Source organism: Trichomonas vaginalis, chromosome V (assembly GCF_026262505.1).
Source record: "Trichomonas vaginalis G3 chromosome V, whole genome shotgun sequence".
Classification (NCBI taxonomy): Eukaryota; Parabasalia; order Trichomonadida; family Trichomonadidae; genus Trichomonas; species Trichomonas vaginalis.
In genome coordinates, this window is record NC_067207.1 from 1,185,089 (window position 1) to 1,201,865 (window position 16,777).

At 31.0% G+C, this 16,777-nt stretch overlaps 9 protein-coding genes across 9 annotated transcripts, besides 4 other annotated features; 3 read left to right on the plus strand and 6 right to left on the minus strand.

Annotated features, from left to right (window-relative positions):
- Nucleotides 1-34: 34 nt before the first annotated feature.
- On the minus strand, nucleotides 35-489 carry TVAGG3_0259520 (uncharacterized protein; the record flags this gene model as incomplete). Its single annotated transcript, XM_001328004.1, has 1 exon — nucleotides 128-484. The coding sequence occupies one exon, from the start codon at nucleotides 482-484 to the stop codon at nucleotides 128-130; it is 357 nt and encodes a 118-aa protein (XP_001328039.1).
- Nucleotides 490-542: 53 nt separating this feature from the next.
- On the minus strand, nucleotides 543-3,371 carry TVAGG3_0259530 (armadillo (ARM) repeat-containing protein family; the record flags this gene model as incomplete). The annotated part of the gene is made up of 1 exon (XM_001328003.1): nucleotides 879-3,371. The coding sequence occupies one exon, from the start codon at nucleotides 3,369-3,371 to the stop codon at nucleotides 879-881; it is 2,493 nt and encodes an 830-aa protein (XP_001328038.1).
- A 226-nt stretch (nucleotides 3,372-3,597) lies between these two features.
- On the minus strand, nucleotides 3,598-4,250 carry TVAGG3_0259540 (inner centromere protein, ARK binding region-containing protein; the record flags this gene model as incomplete). Its single annotated transcript, XM_001328002.2, has 1 exon — nucleotides 3,657-4,250. One exon carries the CDS (start codon nucleotides 4,248-4,250, stop codon nucleotides 3,657-3,659), a length of 594 nt encoding a protein of 197 aa, XP_001328037.1.
- Nucleotides 4,251-4,641: 391 nt separating this feature from the next.
- On the plus strand, nucleotides 4,642-6,640 carry TVAGG3_0259550 (uncharacterized protein; the record flags this gene model as incomplete). The annotated part of the gene is made up of 1 exon (XM_001328001.1): nucleotides 5,089-5,661. The coding sequence occupies one exon, from the start codon at nucleotides 5,089-5,091 to the stop codon at nucleotides 5,659-5,661; it is 573 nt and encodes a 190-aa protein (XP_001328036.1).
- Nucleotides 6,641-7,926: 1,286 nt separating this feature from the next.
- Nucleotides 7,927-8,893: a mobile genetic element.
- An 855-nt stretch (nucleotides 8,894-9,748) lies between these two features.
- Nucleotides 9,749-9,778: a terminal%2Cinverted (terminal inverted repeat of MuDR-3_TvMULE3 transposon ID:TVAGG3_0259570).
- Nucleotides 9,749-10,549: a mobile genetic element.
- Nucleotides 10,520-10,549: a terminal%2Cinverted (terminal inverted repeat of MuDR-3_TvMULE3 transposon ID:TVAGG3_0259570).
- Nucleotides 10,550-11,041: 492 nt separating this feature from the next.
- Nucleotides 11,042-12,251, minus strand: TVAGG3_0259580 (protein kinase protein; the record flags this gene model as incomplete). The annotated part of the gene is made up of 1 exon (XM_001328000.2): nucleotides 11,081-12,250. The coding sequence occupies one exon, from the start codon at nucleotides 12,248-12,250 to the stop codon at nucleotides 11,081-11,083; it is 1,170 nt and encodes a 389-aa protein (XP_001328035.1).
- Nucleotides 12,252-13,097: 846 nt separating this feature from the next.
- Nucleotides 13,098-13,726, plus strand: TVAGG3_0259590 (N-terminal peptidyl-glutamic acid acetylation; the record flags this gene model as incomplete). Its single annotated transcript, XM_001327999.1, has 1 exon — nucleotides 13,112-13,642. One exon carries the CDS (start codon nucleotides 13,112-13,114, stop codon nucleotides 13,640-13,642), a length of 531 nt encoding a protein of 176 aa, XP_001328034.1.
- A 122-nt stretch (nucleotides 13,727-13,848) lies between these two features.
- On the minus strand, nucleotides 13,849-14,404 carry TVAGG3_0259600 (Chain X 40s Ribosomal Protein S23; the record flags this gene model as incomplete). The annotated part of the gene is made up of 1 exon (XM_001327998.2): nucleotides 13,962-14,396. One exon carries the CDS (start codon nucleotides 14,394-14,396, stop codon nucleotides 13,962-13,964), a length of 435 nt encoding a protein of 144 aa, XP_001328033.1.
- Nucleotides 14,405-14,922: 518 nt separating this feature from the next.
- TVAGG3_0259610 (uncharacterized protein) lies at nucleotides 14,923-15,261 on the plus strand (the record flags this gene model as incomplete). Its single annotated transcript, XM_001327997.1, has 1 exon — nucleotides 14,923-15,261. One exon carries the CDS (start codon nucleotides 14,923-14,925, stop codon nucleotides 15,259-15,261), a length of 339 nt encoding a protein of 112 aa, XP_001328032.1.
- A 148-nt stretch (nucleotides 15,262-15,409) lies between these two features.
- TVAGG3_0259620 (small Rab GTPase RabA1) lies at nucleotides 15,410-16,034 on the minus strand (the record flags this gene model as incomplete). Its single annotated transcript, XM_001327996.2, has 1 exon — nucleotides 15,445-16,032. The coding sequence occupies one exon, from the start codon at nucleotides 16,030-16,032 to the stop codon at nucleotides 15,445-15,447; it is 588 nt and encodes a 195-aa protein (XP_001328031.1).
- Between the last annotated feature and the right edge of the window lie 743 nt (nucleotides 16,035-16,777).

Consider the following 16,777-nt stretch of genomic DNA (forward strand, 5'->3'; position numbering starts at 1 on the left):
CAAGTAAACTTTCAAAAAAATGATGCATAATCAGTTACATGCAATATAAAAACTTAATTTATTACGTAATATGATATTATCGTTTATCAAATATTTTACTTTATAAAAATTTCGTTATATATTATTTTCACTCAGCTTTTTCCGATGGCTTTGGTTCTTTCTCTTGTATTTTACCTTCCTTTAATAATTTTTCTATTGTTTCGTTAGCTAATTTTTCTGGGAGGCAGCATTGTTTTTTAACACGATCTGTGAAGCTCTTTGATGGGATCTTGCGAGATTTCTTAGCAATACGAATAATTTCTTCTTCGATCTGTTCTTGAGTCATTTCAACTTTCTCTTCCTTTTGGACTTGATAAACTGTATTATCTGGTAATTTGATTGGATTTTTAAGAAGATCTTTTGTAGCAAGCTCTAATTCATAAAAACATGTGTTAGCTGTTGAAAGAAAGTCTTTCATAGCTGAAGTTAAAGCTGTCGTTTCCATTCCTCGGAAAATTATTTACCCTTTTCAAAGAGGGTAAGTTTTTCATTGTGTTATTATAGTCCAATTCATGAAAAATGCAATATGCTTTCGTGTAAAGATCAATTGTTAATGCTTTATTTGTATTTTTATCCATAATTTTGTTGAAATTATATTCCAAATTCATCGAATTGATGTTTTAACAAGTAAATTTGTCATTTTACCATGAGCTTTGGGTATTTAAATAAGTCTTGACCTCTTGAATCTTTAATGTTAGTTATGTGCATTTGGTATGGATACAATAGTCAATGAGTATAAGAAACTGTAGAGTATCTAAGCAAATTCATCCATTTTGCTAAATAATTTAAGAAAAACAAAGAATTTTTTAAAAAATATAGTTCTATAATCTTTATTTAATTTACAAATTATCACGCAAAGCTCTCAAACTCCTTGCACGTTGAGCAACGTCGTACGACAAATTATTTGAATATATTGCAATTCTGAGATAATTTCCGACCACGTGGAATGTAGCTGCTTTCTTTGCTGTAGGACTTACTTCTCCTGCTTTGATCATTATTTCAATAGCAAATAATATTGTTTTCATCACATCTTCATATTTCGTTTTCTTTGTGCTATGAATATCCAATAAATTGAGTTCTACGAGTGTCTGCTTGATCATTTCTACATAATATTCAACTTCTTCCTGGTTTTGATTTAATATTTCGATCATTTCTCTCAAAACCTGCATCAAACTGAGGAACAATTCAACAATAAACTGTTGCTTATTCTCATTAATCATTAGTGGGATTGTTTGTATATAATTATTAATGACTTCTTTAATATTTGCAAGATGTTCGTCATTTTCATTCATTTGTGGATATCTCTTCAATACATCTGATAGGGTTGAGAATAATGCAACTGTTTCATCTTCATTTTGGTAAATTCGAAGCTTAGAAATAATAATTTCAACACATTCTATCAAAGTTTGGTCAGAAATCCTTTCATCTGTACGTCCACTGAATCTAAATAACGATCCGAGACATAATATTGCTCTAATATTCGACTGTTCTGTGATATATGGAATGAGAATTTGATATGAAGCTTCAAAGTAGTTCAAAGTATCGTGCGTCATGTTCATGAACAGATAATCTAAACATCCAATAATATTATCACATTCAGAAGCATCTTGTGTCATGTTTTGAAGTAATAATTGGGCAAGAGCATCTCCAAAGCCATTTATCATGAAACTCTTTGGAATAAACTCTTTTATGACCATTACAATAATGTTTTTAGCCGCAGAATCTCCATTATTAAATGAATCTACGATTTCATTAAATAATTGAGAGAGAGAGTCCGGTGTAATGGTGATTGGAAGGGATTTAATCACTAATGCAAGGGTACCGAATATCTCCGTAAGCATTAATTCATTTGTAAAAGCAGGATTCTTAATTGTTCCGACCAAAGCTCCAAAAATGGCTTCAATATTGTTTCCAACCAGATTTTCTGTCTGGAACTCAGTGCATTGTTTGAATATTGATCGGCAAATTGCTAATTGGCCTTTCAATATTTCAGGATTTGAAGTAGAAAGTTGTTCTAAAGAAAATGCAAGGACATCTGTAATATTTTCTTCTAAAATAACATTTCTCTTAATGAATTTCTTTATATTTTTGACCGCAAGTACTCGAACTAAGTCATTTTCTTGAACTGTCAATTGAAGAATGGTTTCGAGGTAATTATTAATGTATTCCCTAGATTCATCAATATTAACAGCGGCCATTGCTGGAAAAGTGTAAAGTCCTGAAATAATTTTTTCTGCTGCATCTTCATCGGAAATAGCAGCAAATTTGCTGGAAATATACTCATCAAGCTTCTCAAAGAATGGTTCTTGTATCATTTCTGCCAAAATAATCAAAAAAGATTGACAATAAAATTGTAATGAATTTTTTTCGTCTTCGAGATCAATTTCGCTGGCCATATCCATGACATTGAACATTGTTGGATATACTAGTTCTGCAATACGTGTAAATTCATTCTCAATTACTGTATTTACATTAATAAAAATTTCGAAAATTTTTTTCCATGCGTGAAGAAAAGGTTTTTGGTATTCTTCTATCTCAAACTTGTCTTTCATTACTTCGTACATTTTTATTAAGTACGTGTAGTCACTAGACAAGCTATTTTTGCTATTTTTACAAAATTGAATGAGCAACTTCACCAAAGCAGAATAAACAGCAGGATTATTGCAATTTGAGAACAATTGGAGCATAATTTCAAGTATCTTATCACTATCACTTCTCCTTTGATTTTTAGATGCTATTGTAAGGAATTCTAAGCCAGATATTTTGAATTCTTCTGGAAAATCACCGGATATAAACTCTTTTGCTTCTGATGCTACTTCTCTCATTCTAATAATGAATGATTCAAGAATTTTTGTATTTTTAATTGAAAAAATTTCCAAAAATACTTTTAGAATTGACGATTTTATCTCGTATTCTTGGGTGGATCTGAAGACTGTTTGTAGCTTTTCGTAAAGGTCATTTCGATCATTTTGATTTAATAAATAGAAAATGTTCAAAAGGTGCTTAGATACGATATTGCTGAGCTCTGTGTTCTTGAAATTGAAACAACTTATTAATAAATCTATCTTTTGAAATTTATCATCCATGGAATTAAAGATTTCGCTCAGATATTCAAGTGGATTAGATATATTTGGTGTAATAATGTGAGCTGTATATGTTAAGACGTTGTTGATTATTGAAAAATCTTCGGTTTGAGAAATAATTTGAAAACCAACATTATAAAGCTGTATTTTGCTTGTTGGATCCATAAGTATGCCATTAAGGAAGTCTAATGCGGCTTGATCACCCTTAGTAGATTCAATAATTGCATTAAAAATTTCGTCTGTATTCATAATTATCAGGAAAAATAAAAATTTATTTTAAAAATTGTGGAAATTCGATCATATTTTAAAAGAATGCATTATTTGCAATAAAAATTTTATTAAAATTTGTTCGGCCAATTCGGGGCTGCAAAAAAAATCTTAGAGATTTTGAAAAGATTAGATCATAATATAATGGATTTAATACTTGTATCAAACACTATAATAACAATCCTCAAAAAATATAAGATCTGAGTAATTGGATATTATGAAAATTTATTGTGAGAAATAGTTAGATATTTTTCTTGGAAATGCAACTCATGCATATCCAAGTGCTTTCTTGTACTTAACTTCTTCATCAGGAGTAACACTATCTGTTGCCCAGTAGCCACTATCACCACGAACTTTAAATGTTTTCTTCTTCTTTTCAAACATTGTGTTCAAGTCACAAGACTTTTGGAATCCGACAAATATCATATCAGGATCAACTTTCTTTTGCTTTTCCAGCTCTTGAAGTAAGTTTTGTGCTCTTGCCCATGATGGAACTTCTTTGCCTCGTATTTCCTCAGCATCATCAACATAAAACTCCTCAGAATCGTCATCATCCTCATCATCACTACTTAATGGATCAGATATTCTATATTGAGATGCTTCTTTGGGAGATGACTCCTCAGAAAGAGGAGAAGAGTCAACTTCTTGGTCATTTTCGCAAGATAATTCGAAATGGACCTTAGTTGGTGATGTAAATTGAGGTGCTGCCTGAGTTGCTTCGATTGAAGACAGCAAATCATCGATTTGTGAATGATATTTGTCTGTTGAGCGTGGCTGACTACTCATTGGTGCAGATAAATTGAGTAATGATTGCATCCAGTTAATCTGTGCATCGACTTCGGCTTCAACACTTGATTTCATAATGATATTTACGTTTAATTTTTTAATTTTTCAATCAAATCAATTTCTCTTTCAATTTTTGAATTGAACGCATCATTTAAAATTATTGATATTCATCTCATAGAGAATTAAAAAAATATTGAAGTTTCGAATTCAATTGAATCTCAAATTTTTGAGAATTACTGTATGAAAAACAAAATATTCTGTAAAAATGACATACATTACTAGAGTATTCCTATGCATATCTTAAATCTTTCCGTTACAATTTTTTCGTTAAATTTTTAATACACATCATGAAATTTCCTGAAATCAATGCACCATTAGCTAGAACTGGATTATTCTAATCAATTCAGCATAGTAAAACAAATTTATATTAACCAATATTATCCACAAAATATCCACAAGGCCATTTTGATTCGACACTTATGCAAAAGGTTTGCAATAATCATGTGAATGAAATTATAATGAGGATTTCCTATGAATTTTATTAGAATTGTCTGTCAGTAACTCTGACAATAAAAAAAGAGTGAAAATAAAAATGTCGAATGAAACTGATCCTGAACATGAAATATTCATTTGTAACGTCGCATTGCCAGGAATAGGTTGTCATGTTCCTGAATTTGCTGTTCTTGCAGTTTTGTTCTGGCTAGCTGGCATAGTTTCATGTTTTTTCTTATTTTTGCATTTTAAATCTTCAAAAAACTTTTTAAAGTCAATGGATCAAACATTTTATTTTTGGATTACGATGATCATTTATCAAATTTATCGTGGTACAATCCAAATGTTTAAATTTAATTGGAACCACAGAACTTTTTTAATTTACAATACATCTCTCAACAGAATCTTATTGTTTATACCTATGTGCCTCGTCGAGTTAATTCTTTTCAATTTACTTTTCTCTTATCGCAATCCAGGATTAAATGCAATCATATTTTTCAGATATCTCTTTCTAACATTTTTAATTACATTCGTTGTAATCGGTCTTATCATTCTAAATGTCTCAAGTGGAACTTCAGCTGATCCAGATCGACCTGTCAGTCTTTGGGCTGCTTGTACTGATATCATTCTTTTAATATTCTTCATATTACCTGCGAGAGCACTACTCAAAGCTGTAACATATCCAATGGTTCAGCCTGATGACGTTCATTGTGTAAATTTATGCAAAGTTGGACTTTATACATACGCAACAATATATGTTGCAAGAATGCTTTGGAACATCACTCACTTTTTCAATATCAATATATTACAAGATTACTTTTATGATTTTCCTCCAGGAACAAAAGCACCACCAAAAATGCGAGCATGGAGCTGGATTTACTTCTTTATTTTTGACTTTGTAGCCTCAGTTATTGCCATTATTTCTGTTTACCTGTTCAAGAAACATGATTTAATGTTTAAAGAAAATCCATATTATACACGCCACAACGTCTAACTTTGTTTTTTATATCTTTCCTATCCAATTTTGTACTTAAAAATCTAATATTTTTCTGCGATTTTTTAAAACTTACGAATTTTTTGATGAAAAGGCGTGAGAAAGTATTAAAAATCTTTAAATTGTTTAACTCATAGATACAAACAAAGTTATAAAATCCGCATTAAAAGTTATTCCAAGAAATCGTATAAATTGAAATTGGCATGTTCATAGAACAAGTTGAGGGATTCCTGAGCTTTCCTCTTAAACAACTGAACAAGGGCGGTAGCAGGAGACATTGACTTAGGAGGAACTCGTGGAGGTCTTGCTTGTGGTTGTACTACTTGAACTGGTGCTGGTTGTTGTGGAGGAGGTGGTGGAGGTGGGGGTGGTTGAAATTGAATTTCTTCAAAAATTGGTTGGTTAACTGGAGGTGGTAACTGGGGAGATGGAATTTCAATGTTGGCAGACTTAGATCGATCAAGCTGTTGCTTTGTATGTATATCATGTACTAAAGCTCGAATTTGATTTTTGGTTAAATGGGAATCATATTCGAATTTGCGCTTCAGAAAAGAATGCCATCTGTTTTTAATGTGGTTCTCTGATCGTCCTTGAAGCAAAGTAGCAATTTTTGCCCATTTTGTTCCGAAATTTTGATAATTGAAGATAATAACGAAATCTTCTTCCTCAGACCATTCATTTTTCTTGATGTTGGGAGCTAGGTAGTTCACCCATCTATCACGGCATTGCCTTGCATTTCTTCCACCACCCAATAATAAAGCAACCTGTGACCATTTTGTAGTATCAACTGTTTTTACTATTTGTGCAAGACGTCTATCTTCATCCTCTGTAAATGGTTGTCTTGTTGCTCTAGATTTTGTTGCATTTTTTTTGGATCCATTTTGTGTTAATAAATTTTTATTAACAAAAGAAAATTGAAAGATCAGAAATAGAATTTTAATGCGATGGATTGAATATCAAATGAGTATGAATAATCCATAAAAGAAAATAAACTGCTATACAAAAAGTGTCAATTCAATTTCAAATTGAGGTAATGGAAAAATATTAATAAATGTATGTATAACATTAAATCAATAATTCTGAATTTTCATATGTTTATTTCAATTCATTAATTATTGTAACACAGAATTATATGATTGATTACTATATTGTCACGATCTTTTACTATAAGAAGTGAAATGTCTCTTTCAATTTGATAATTATATTAAAAATGTTCTTCGATTATTTCAACCTCACTGAGTATTAAAGGTGCACCCGTATGTACGTTTATTTGAGAGGAGGAGGATTACCCTCTCAATTTTGAGGGATTTGTTAGTTTATTTTCCATCATGTAAACCTCGATGTCACTTTTGCGGCCGAGCGGAGCGAGGCCGCAAAAGTGACATCGAGGTTTACATGGATGGGTTCTATATATATACAGCTTGACCGGTAGAAAAGCGGATCGATTTTTATCAATAATTGGACATTCTATTTTTAATAAAATAAACATATATTTATATGGGAAATTAGGGAGATCTGAAACTCAAAAATTATTTTTGAATTTTAATATGATGAATGTAATTGTGATAATATGTACATTACAAATAAAATATTAATTCGGAACAACGATGAGATGTGATAAATTTGATTCTCTCAAAAATCGATTTTGGGGTTTTAATATTAATTTGTATCTTATATGCATATAGGATATATAATAATTTTAAAACATCAAAAAGTGACAATTTGCGGTTAGAAAAAGTCATCAAAACACTTTTTAATGATTTGATTTAACATATGCATAGACCATCACTTTGATATTTAACTTCAATTTCCCGAAATGAAAAGGATTTGAACAAAAACGATTATTTTACGATCATTTTTTGTAAATTTTTTTAAATTGAGAATGACGTCTCTAAAATCTTCTAAAAAATCCAAATATCAAATAAAATAATATTATTAAAATTCCTCTCAATTTAAAAAAATTTTATAAATTGAGACTTCAATCTCTAAAATCTTCTAAAAAATCCATATATCACAAAAACTCACAATATTATTTTTATTCTCAATTTCAAAATTTTTTTTGTACTGACTTTCTTTTTGCCTAACAGCAAGGCAGAAATTTGAAACGAAGTTTCAAAATTCTCAATCTTGCATTCTGGGCACGTAAGTGCCCAGAATGCTAAAAGGCGCGTAGCGCCGTCTCTGAATATCAAATTTATTATAATTATTAATTTATGAAATTTCAAATAAAATCGATCGGTTATAACACACTGGTGCATGACAGCCTTGTCTCGATGAATATGCAATAAAATTTGATTTTTACCTTATCAATATACTTCATATAATGTACACATGTTCATGTAAAAACTTTTTTCCAAAATCCTCAGGAATTAAGGGATTTTTGAATTTTAAGAATTTTTTTCGAATTTTTTCGAAAAAAAAATATTTTCAGAACAGCCTTAACGGCTAAGATTTAGGAACAATGTTAAGTATCAAAAAGAAAGGAGGTCTGATATAGACAACATATATCGTTGAAGGTTGAAAAAATCTCTAATATTTGAGCCCAAAATTTCAAATTTTAATTTTTTGAAAAAAGAGGCCACCCGTATGTACGTTTATTTGAGAGGAGGAGGATTATATTTTGAAAGGGTGAAACATTATGAATATGTTAATTATATAATAATATGTATTATTATAAAAAAGAAAAAATAAAGCACGTTAAAATTTTTCTTTCTTGATTTTTTACAAAATCTACTTAGAATTATGCAAAATATGACTAAATAATTATAAATTTCAAGTTAAATTTTAATTTTGATAAATAATTTAAATTTCAAAATATCAAGTTCAGTTCGACTATGTATGTAGTAATTCCTCAATAAAGTGCCAAAACCCTATTAAAATATATGAACATTTTCAACATTTTAATGTTTTTATTTAAAAATTTGATGGAATATGAGCTTCAAACAATTATTATGTAAATAAAAATAATTAAATATATGTATTTATTCGTATTACAACCGTAGTAAGTCGATTCTTCCTTTCTTCTACTGAGTTTTGAATTTGATTTCGAATTGTAAAGAGATTCAAAGGGAAAATACTAGCGGATAAAAACTACCTCCATGAAAGGGTCATAATGGAGTCAAGTTGTATTTTTTGATATTTTTTGCTTTTCGAGCCTAAATAGGTAGCCAAGATAATGCCTAAAAATAAGGCTCTAAATTCTGAAGTTTACATGATCCTCTCGTGTGCACCCTTAATATTATATATTTATAATATCCGAATAATAAACAACTCTTACAAATTGCACAGTGTATTCAAAATTTGAATTAATTCTCAAAACTTTTCACTAAAGTTTTTAATTTTCGAAAATTTTGAAAAGATTATCAATTTTTGCATCTCTAAAAGTTAACTGTCTATGTTTATGGTTTAATAATCAGATTGTTTTCTATGATCTATCGACCTCATTTGATTACTTTCACAATAACATTTCGTATCGGAAATCTCATATTGGAAAACTTGTGATTTATTCTGTATTGAGCATTTTTAGTACTAAATATAACCGGATATAAAAATAATTGTCATGGTACAGAATGTGTTTGAAATTTTTATTAAATTTTCTGAGGAGCTAACAATATTTTCAATTTTGCCTTCAATAAAAAATAATTTGACTCATAACAATAGAATTTAGTAGCCTATATCTCCCTTGTATTTATTTAATATATCAAATATTTCGTTCTGTAACATTTTCAAAGTTTTCTATAATTCTGACTATTATTTTTTAATCCAAAATTAACTTTTTTGTATATGGTATTACTTCGAGTATTTTTATCATTTCCTTTCATTTTAACAATTTTCCAGTTGAAAATCCATGATGACCTTGATTTTAGTATAATGTCATATAGGCCACAATGTTGTCTGGCATGATTCTAATGTATTATACATAGATATTTAATATAAAACTAAATTTGATATGAAAAAGTATATTAGTCTTTCTTTTGTATTTTTCTGTCTACCAATCTCATTGTGATATATCATAATTCGTAATGAATGTCTCATTATAAGTTGGCTATTAAAAAGATTATTTCATCACATATCGCAAATCAATCATGAGTAGGGGTAATTTTAGCTAAAAGTGACATACTTGTAAAAAGTGACACACCCGTGAAGGGTGTGATTACCGATCGGTAATTTCGACAGTTTAGAATTTAAAATTTTTTATGGAACTGTTGCGAGTTTCATAAAGAATTTAAGGAATATAAGCAAAGATTTGAATCAAAATCTTAGACCTAAGCCGCTCGATTCGCTCGCGGCTTCCGCGAATTACAGATCAGCAAAGATTTGAATCAAAATCTTCGAACTAAGCCGATCGCTTCGCTCGCAGCTTTCTTTATTATTTTAAATTTGCATATTTCCATCAAAAGTTCATAAGGTAAAAAATTTCGTTTATTTTTACTAAGAAAAAAAAGGTTTTTGATAATAAATTTATTTTATTTCGAAAAAGTAGCAATAATCGTAAAAGGGTATTGATAGGCTTGCTAAAGTAACCAATTTTAGCTGTCAAATACTTTTGTATTTTGAAGTAAATTAGTATAAATTTGTTTTTACTTTTATTTCGAAAAAGTAACAATAATCGTAAAAGGGTATTGATAGGCTTGCTAAAGTAACTAATTTTAGCTGTCAAATACTTTTGTATTTTGAAGTAAATTAGTATAAATTTGATATTATTTTAACTCCCTTTGAAAACCTCAATTTTCCATACAGAGGAAACGGGAATAGCATCCAATATTCCCTGAGAATGGTTGCGCATTCTCAGTTCCCTCTATATTTCGAACGAAGCTCTCATCGGTCTTTTTTTTTAATACTAAACGTTTTTTTTTCCTGTCACTTTTAGCTAAAATTTGGGTTTGCCAATCAATCATTAGCTAAGGTAATTGTTGCAAAAAGTTTTTGATTCAATAAAACAATGGCGCATGACCTTAATCCAAAAAAGGATCTTGTCCCCAAAAAAACCTTCTGAATGAAATCGTTGAACCCTTGTTCTCATCAAGCGCCCGAGAGCGAATTTAGCCAAGGCCGATTCCTATCATTCGTCATCAGATTCATTCGTCTTAGAATAGATTATGAATCAGTGGTTGAAGTGTCTTAAGAAATGATCCCAGAACCACAACCGAAAGTTTTCTTTGACTTTGGTATTTAATGAAATCGATAAATTATGACCATCCTAAGTTCTTCATACTAAATGAACAGGAGCGATTTCTAACACATGGAAACATTTTTGTATTCATATGATATTATGTATTACAGTAATAAAATAATCAAAAATAATTTCTTATATAAATTGATCTGAAATGGAAAATACTTCATACTGGTATAAAATCAAATTCAAACAAATGATAAAGATCTTTATATAAATATAAAAAAATACAAACAAACAAAAAATTCATCGTTTTCTGTGGAAAAGTATTCTCCATGCATAGCAGGAACAACAGCAACAGCCAGTTTCTGCCTGATCTGTCATTAAAATCGGAGTTTGGTTATTAATATCGTTAATTGTATCATTTACGTCATCTGCGTTAAGTAACTCTCGTTCAATTCCTCTAACAGGAGGTTTTGGTGGCGGTTTTGATGGAGAATTTTCCACATCAACTTCTTCAGGAGATTTTCCCTCCAAAGTATCACTTAGTAGCCTTTTAAGTGGTGCTCCGATTATAGAAGCTGTAATTGCAGGATTTTGTTCCCAATCGAGAAGTTTTGAGTTAGATTCATTAAGATTTTTAATTGCTTCTAAAATTTGGGAATGGATAAATGTATAATCGACTACATCATCATACTGTAATGTTTCGAGGTATTTGTAGATATTAATCATTTCCTGTGGTAGATCACTACATAATTCCTCAACTGGAGTTCTTATTTTCATTGCTAGTATTAACTCTTTGTCTGTAATTGATGACCATGGCAACTGGCCTACATATTGTTCAACAATCATGTAAAACCAGGAAATAAGATCATCGCAAACGCTAACATCGTTATCCTTCAATGCATTTATTGATGCATATCTAGAAGTACCAACAAATCGTACTTTATCTGATTTTGGGTGCGGTTTGCCAGTGTTAGGATCGATATATCTTTTGCTGAGACCGAAATCTATTAAACATAGCTCGGAAACATTTTTCTGTTTCACTAGGAAGTTTGATGGTTTGACATCTCGGTGCACAAATCCTTTGTTATGAAAAATTTCAAGAATATTTATGGTTTGTGAAGCGACGACTAAAGATGTGTATAAAGAAAACTTCTTTCCATCAAGTAATTTTCTTATTGATGCTAAATTCATACCTAAGAGCTCCATGATAATGTACATATTTTTTCTATAATATCCTGATTTAACTAAAACAGGAAAACACGAATTACCCGTTATTTCTTCCATCACATCTCTTTCTAAATCTATGACTTGATTGTGCATAGGATCCTTTGATATCTTCATTGCATACGCTCTATTTGTTGATTCATCTCTAACAAAAAAGACATATGCAAATCCGCCATCACCTATGGGCTTGATGATGCGGTAATTGTCGATTAGGTCAAATACGTTGATGTCGCATTTATAATTCATCAATCGTATTTTTTATTTCTGTTATTTCAAAAAATTGAATGACAAATTTGGATAATTAAGATTATCATTTAATGAGAATGAATATGGATGTGTTGTCTAGCATATATCTTAAATATAAAAGAATTTTAAGATCTTCCTTCATATTTTAAGGATTTCGGGCGTACTTCAAAATTAGCTTTTCTTCTACATATGCAAGCTATATTTTAAATATGGGGCAAATCGGATCGGCGAAAGGAGTTTAGTTACCTTTGGATGAATTCCAAAAGGTTAATTGAAGGATACATGATAACATAATATATACTTCTGCATCATTATTTGATCACCCCTTGATTAAGCTAAGGTTAATATTGTTAAATTTATTACAATATCAAAGCATCCAGCCTTAGATAGTTTACTTGCAAATGTTTTATACACACATAAATAGTACAGTAATTTTAATGCCTATTCCATGCTTGATGCAAGTTCAATTAAGATTAATTCCAAATGAATTACCTATTATCTAAAAATGGCTATTTATTCATGTATAGATGTTTTCTATGTTCATATAATCCATTTGCATAGTCCTTCTTGAGTGATTATATTGTGATTAATTCGAATCAAAAAATTAAGAAGATTCAAGTTTGCGATGATACACATACCGTTTAGAATATGTGTTTAAACATGTAAATATATGAATGCTATGAATGTAAATGATATTATCAGGTAATATTTGGATACGTCTAAAATATCGAAAAAAATACGTTTTTATCTTAGGCTATTTGGCTGTGTACAGATGCTAATGCTATCTGTCAGTATCTCTTCTAATGAAATATTGGAATCATCCATTTTGAAAATGTTTGTTCGGAAATATCTAAAAAATAAATGCCGATCAGCATCAGACGTGTAAAGGTGGAAGATATGATTCAGATGCAGCAAACTAACAACCACTGCCTTCCTGAAAACTACCAGCTTTGGTTCTGGCTTTATCACTATCTTCTTACACCACAAGCATCTCATGTTGCTATAAACTGCAAGGGCCAGCTCGTTGGCTACGTCCTTTGCAAGACCGATGATGAAAAGAAGGGAATTGTCGGACAAGTTACATCCGTTTCTGTTTATAATGGATATCGTAAACTTGGTTTAGCATCTACACTCCTCGGAGATACACACGTTCAATTACAGAAGTGCTTTAATGCAAAATCCGTTACATTAAATGTTAGAGAAACAAATAGAGCTGGACATATATTGTATATGAACAGAATGGGCTATAAATTCGAAAAATCTGAAAAGGACTATTACGCTGATGGCGAAGCTGGATGGCTTTTAAGATATACATACCCAGTAGATCCTGAAGAAGAAAAAGCTAAAGCTGCAAAGCCTATCAAATGGAATAAGAACCAAGGAAGGCGATAAACAATTTAAATCTATCTTAGTTTTTACCTGATTGCTAATGTAATAAATTTTAAAAAATAAAACTTAATATCAGTACAATTAATCATTTATCGTACATTTTACCATCAATATATTAAAAATCATATACAAATGATCGCTCATATAACTGATATCAAAGAATATTTGATATTATGTTTTTTTTAGATATAATATTTAGAATTCAAAGTGGCTGACACATAAGATATGCGTTTGTAATTTGAATTTAGAAAAAATTGAGATTTCAAATTTGATTTTGAGAAAATAATTGTAAAATTAAGAGCAGAGTTAAGCTTTTAATGCTTTAGCTGCGCGGCTTTTCCTTCTTTCCGAGCCAGAGGGCAAGGAGAGAGAAGCCAGCAACCTTGATGACTTTGAAACGGCATCCTGGAAGATCACCGACGGAACGACCAGAACGGCCCATACCAGCGATAAGAACACGATCGTTATCATCGATGAGACGAAGAGAGCCATCGCGTGGAACGAAAGCTGTAACGACCTTGGAGTTCTTCTTAAGCTGAACACGGACAGCCTTACGAATAGCTGAGTTTGGCTGCTTAGCTTCGACAGCAACCTTGCCGACGACAATGCCGGAAGCCATTGATGTACCCTCAAGTGGTGTCTTGTAGATAGATGTGCCGAGAGAGCGGCGGTAAGCATTAGAAGCCCAAAGGTTGGACTTGTGAGCAAGACGGAGCTTGCGAGCGGCGAGACGACCGCAGGCCTTGGATTTACCCATTCGAAAAGGCCATGGACGATAAAAATGAATTCAATTCTTGGGACAAAATTTAGAGAGTTTTTGTATGATGAATAGACTCGACACTATCTAAATATGAGAAATTTTTAATAGAATATTGTAACTAAATGATTTTAATATCGACCAAGATGATATCCTGCTTTATTTGCCAAAGAACTAGTTATTATTCGCATACACTCCTGATGAAAAGTTAAGTTTTCTGTTGTCATGGTAATTTTCTAGCAAATATTATTCATGAAAAATATATCACCTTTTATAATAGTTAATAATGAATAACTAATATAAGATAATGCAGAAAAATAATATCTATTTGTAATTCAGCTTCATTTCTGTTTTTTAATATGCGATGAATTATATTCACCCTTCAGATAAAAATTCGAAAGCAATAACAATAAATGTATGCATAGAGATTACAAGATAGTGTTGAGTAACGGACCAACATTCCGAAAACTCGGATATTTTTTCTTACACAACGGCGCTTTTTTAATTTTTCGTCACTTTTTGTAATATGGAAAAAGGAAAAGCTAGGAACTTCCGCTATTCATTCCCACTTTCTGCAATTCACAGAGCGAAGAAATGGTGGGATGCTGGTGATCCAATACCAGAAACCCACAGAAAAAGCATGTGGGAAATTATTGCTTTAGATTTATTTGGACTTGTTGCAATTATGTTACCAATTTTATCTTACCTCGAAATCATTAACCCACTTCCATTCAAGAATGTACTCTCTCTTATCGGTGTTTGCTTATTAACATGGATTCCAGGACTTTATATGACAATTTGCACAATTGGATGCTGGAGAAGAATTCCTGGCTTCTCATGGGGAATGATCCCATATTTCGATTAAATTAATGTATTTTTTTGCTTTACCAAAAAAAATTATGAAATTTTTTATTTATTTATTTATTTTTAAATATTAACTCTATCTCCAAACTACTAAAATCAGGCAATAACATACTACTAATATGATAAATTTTCGAGTTGTTCTTTAAAAATAAATTCTTTAAGTTTATGATAGAAATTAAATAATTTAGCAGCAGCCGGATTTTTCTGTTGTTGAGCCGGTTGCAGTGATACTCTTAGGATTAACAGAAGGATCCTTGGCAGAGCTACGGTAGACCTCGGTAGCGAGTTTAGTGAAAACCGCTTTAACATTATCGCCAGCGCGAGCTGATGTCTCTATATAAGCAAGTTTGCGATGGTTAGCGTAAGCTTCTGCCTCCGAAACTGGTATTACTCTAGAATCGGCGAGATCTGTCTTATTGCCAACAAGGATAACGCGAGCTGATGGGTCGCAAAGTGAGTGAACATCGTTGAGCCACATATTGACATCATCGAATGTTCTTCTCTCTGTAACATCGAAAACTAAAACAACACCGACAGCATTTCTGAAATAAGCCTTTGCAATAGAACGGAATCTTTCCTGGCCGGCGGTATCCCAAATTTGAAGCTTAACGACTTGGTCATCGACCTCGATAGATGTTGAATCGAATTCGACACCGATTGTTGATTGTTGGTCATGGACGAATTTATTTTCTACAAGGCGGCGAAGAAGAGCTGTTTTTCCGACGCCTGAAGATCCGATGATGATAAACTTGAATGTGCTGGATGATTCCATATAAAAATTAGCGCTATCGTCATTTTTGTAAAATTTGTGGAGTTCACAGTTTTTATCTCATTATAAAGATAAACCATTTGATAAAAAGTACATTTAACATATCAATTCCGAAATTGGACTTTACACAATTTCATAAAAAAAGTTTATTTCTCCAGCCCAAAAAGAATCGGATTTTCATCGCATCTGATCGGTTTGTGCAATTGAAGTAATGGGATATTGATTTATCCAATCATATTTACCGCATATGCTATTCGCTCATTATGTAAACTCTTGATTATAGAAAGAAAATTTTCAATTTATTCAATGAATAAAATCGCCACCTTTATTTGTTCGCATTGTCCTATAGCTCATACCAATTCCAATAAACTACTTAAAAACTCTAATGAGTTTAGTTAACTGAATTAATTTGGACTGTCCTTATTTTTCCAGAGAAACAAAGTTTCAATGTCAATTAAATAGTTTTATATGGGAATTAATTATCAATAATAACAATTCTGTGCTTCAATTTATGTTATTAAAGGATAATGAAAACATATCTAAGGACAAATATTGAAAAAAGCTGAACCTGACTTGTTCTTTGCTAGTTTAAATTATTTTTTATCCAAAATAACTAAATGTGATGCTTTGATTAGAGATAGTGCATTTTTTTGCGAGATCAAATGATTTACAATGTTATTTTATGGCATATGAAGCATGTGTTTTGGGTTTTGCTATCTCACTCAATGATATTGAATATAGTTTAACT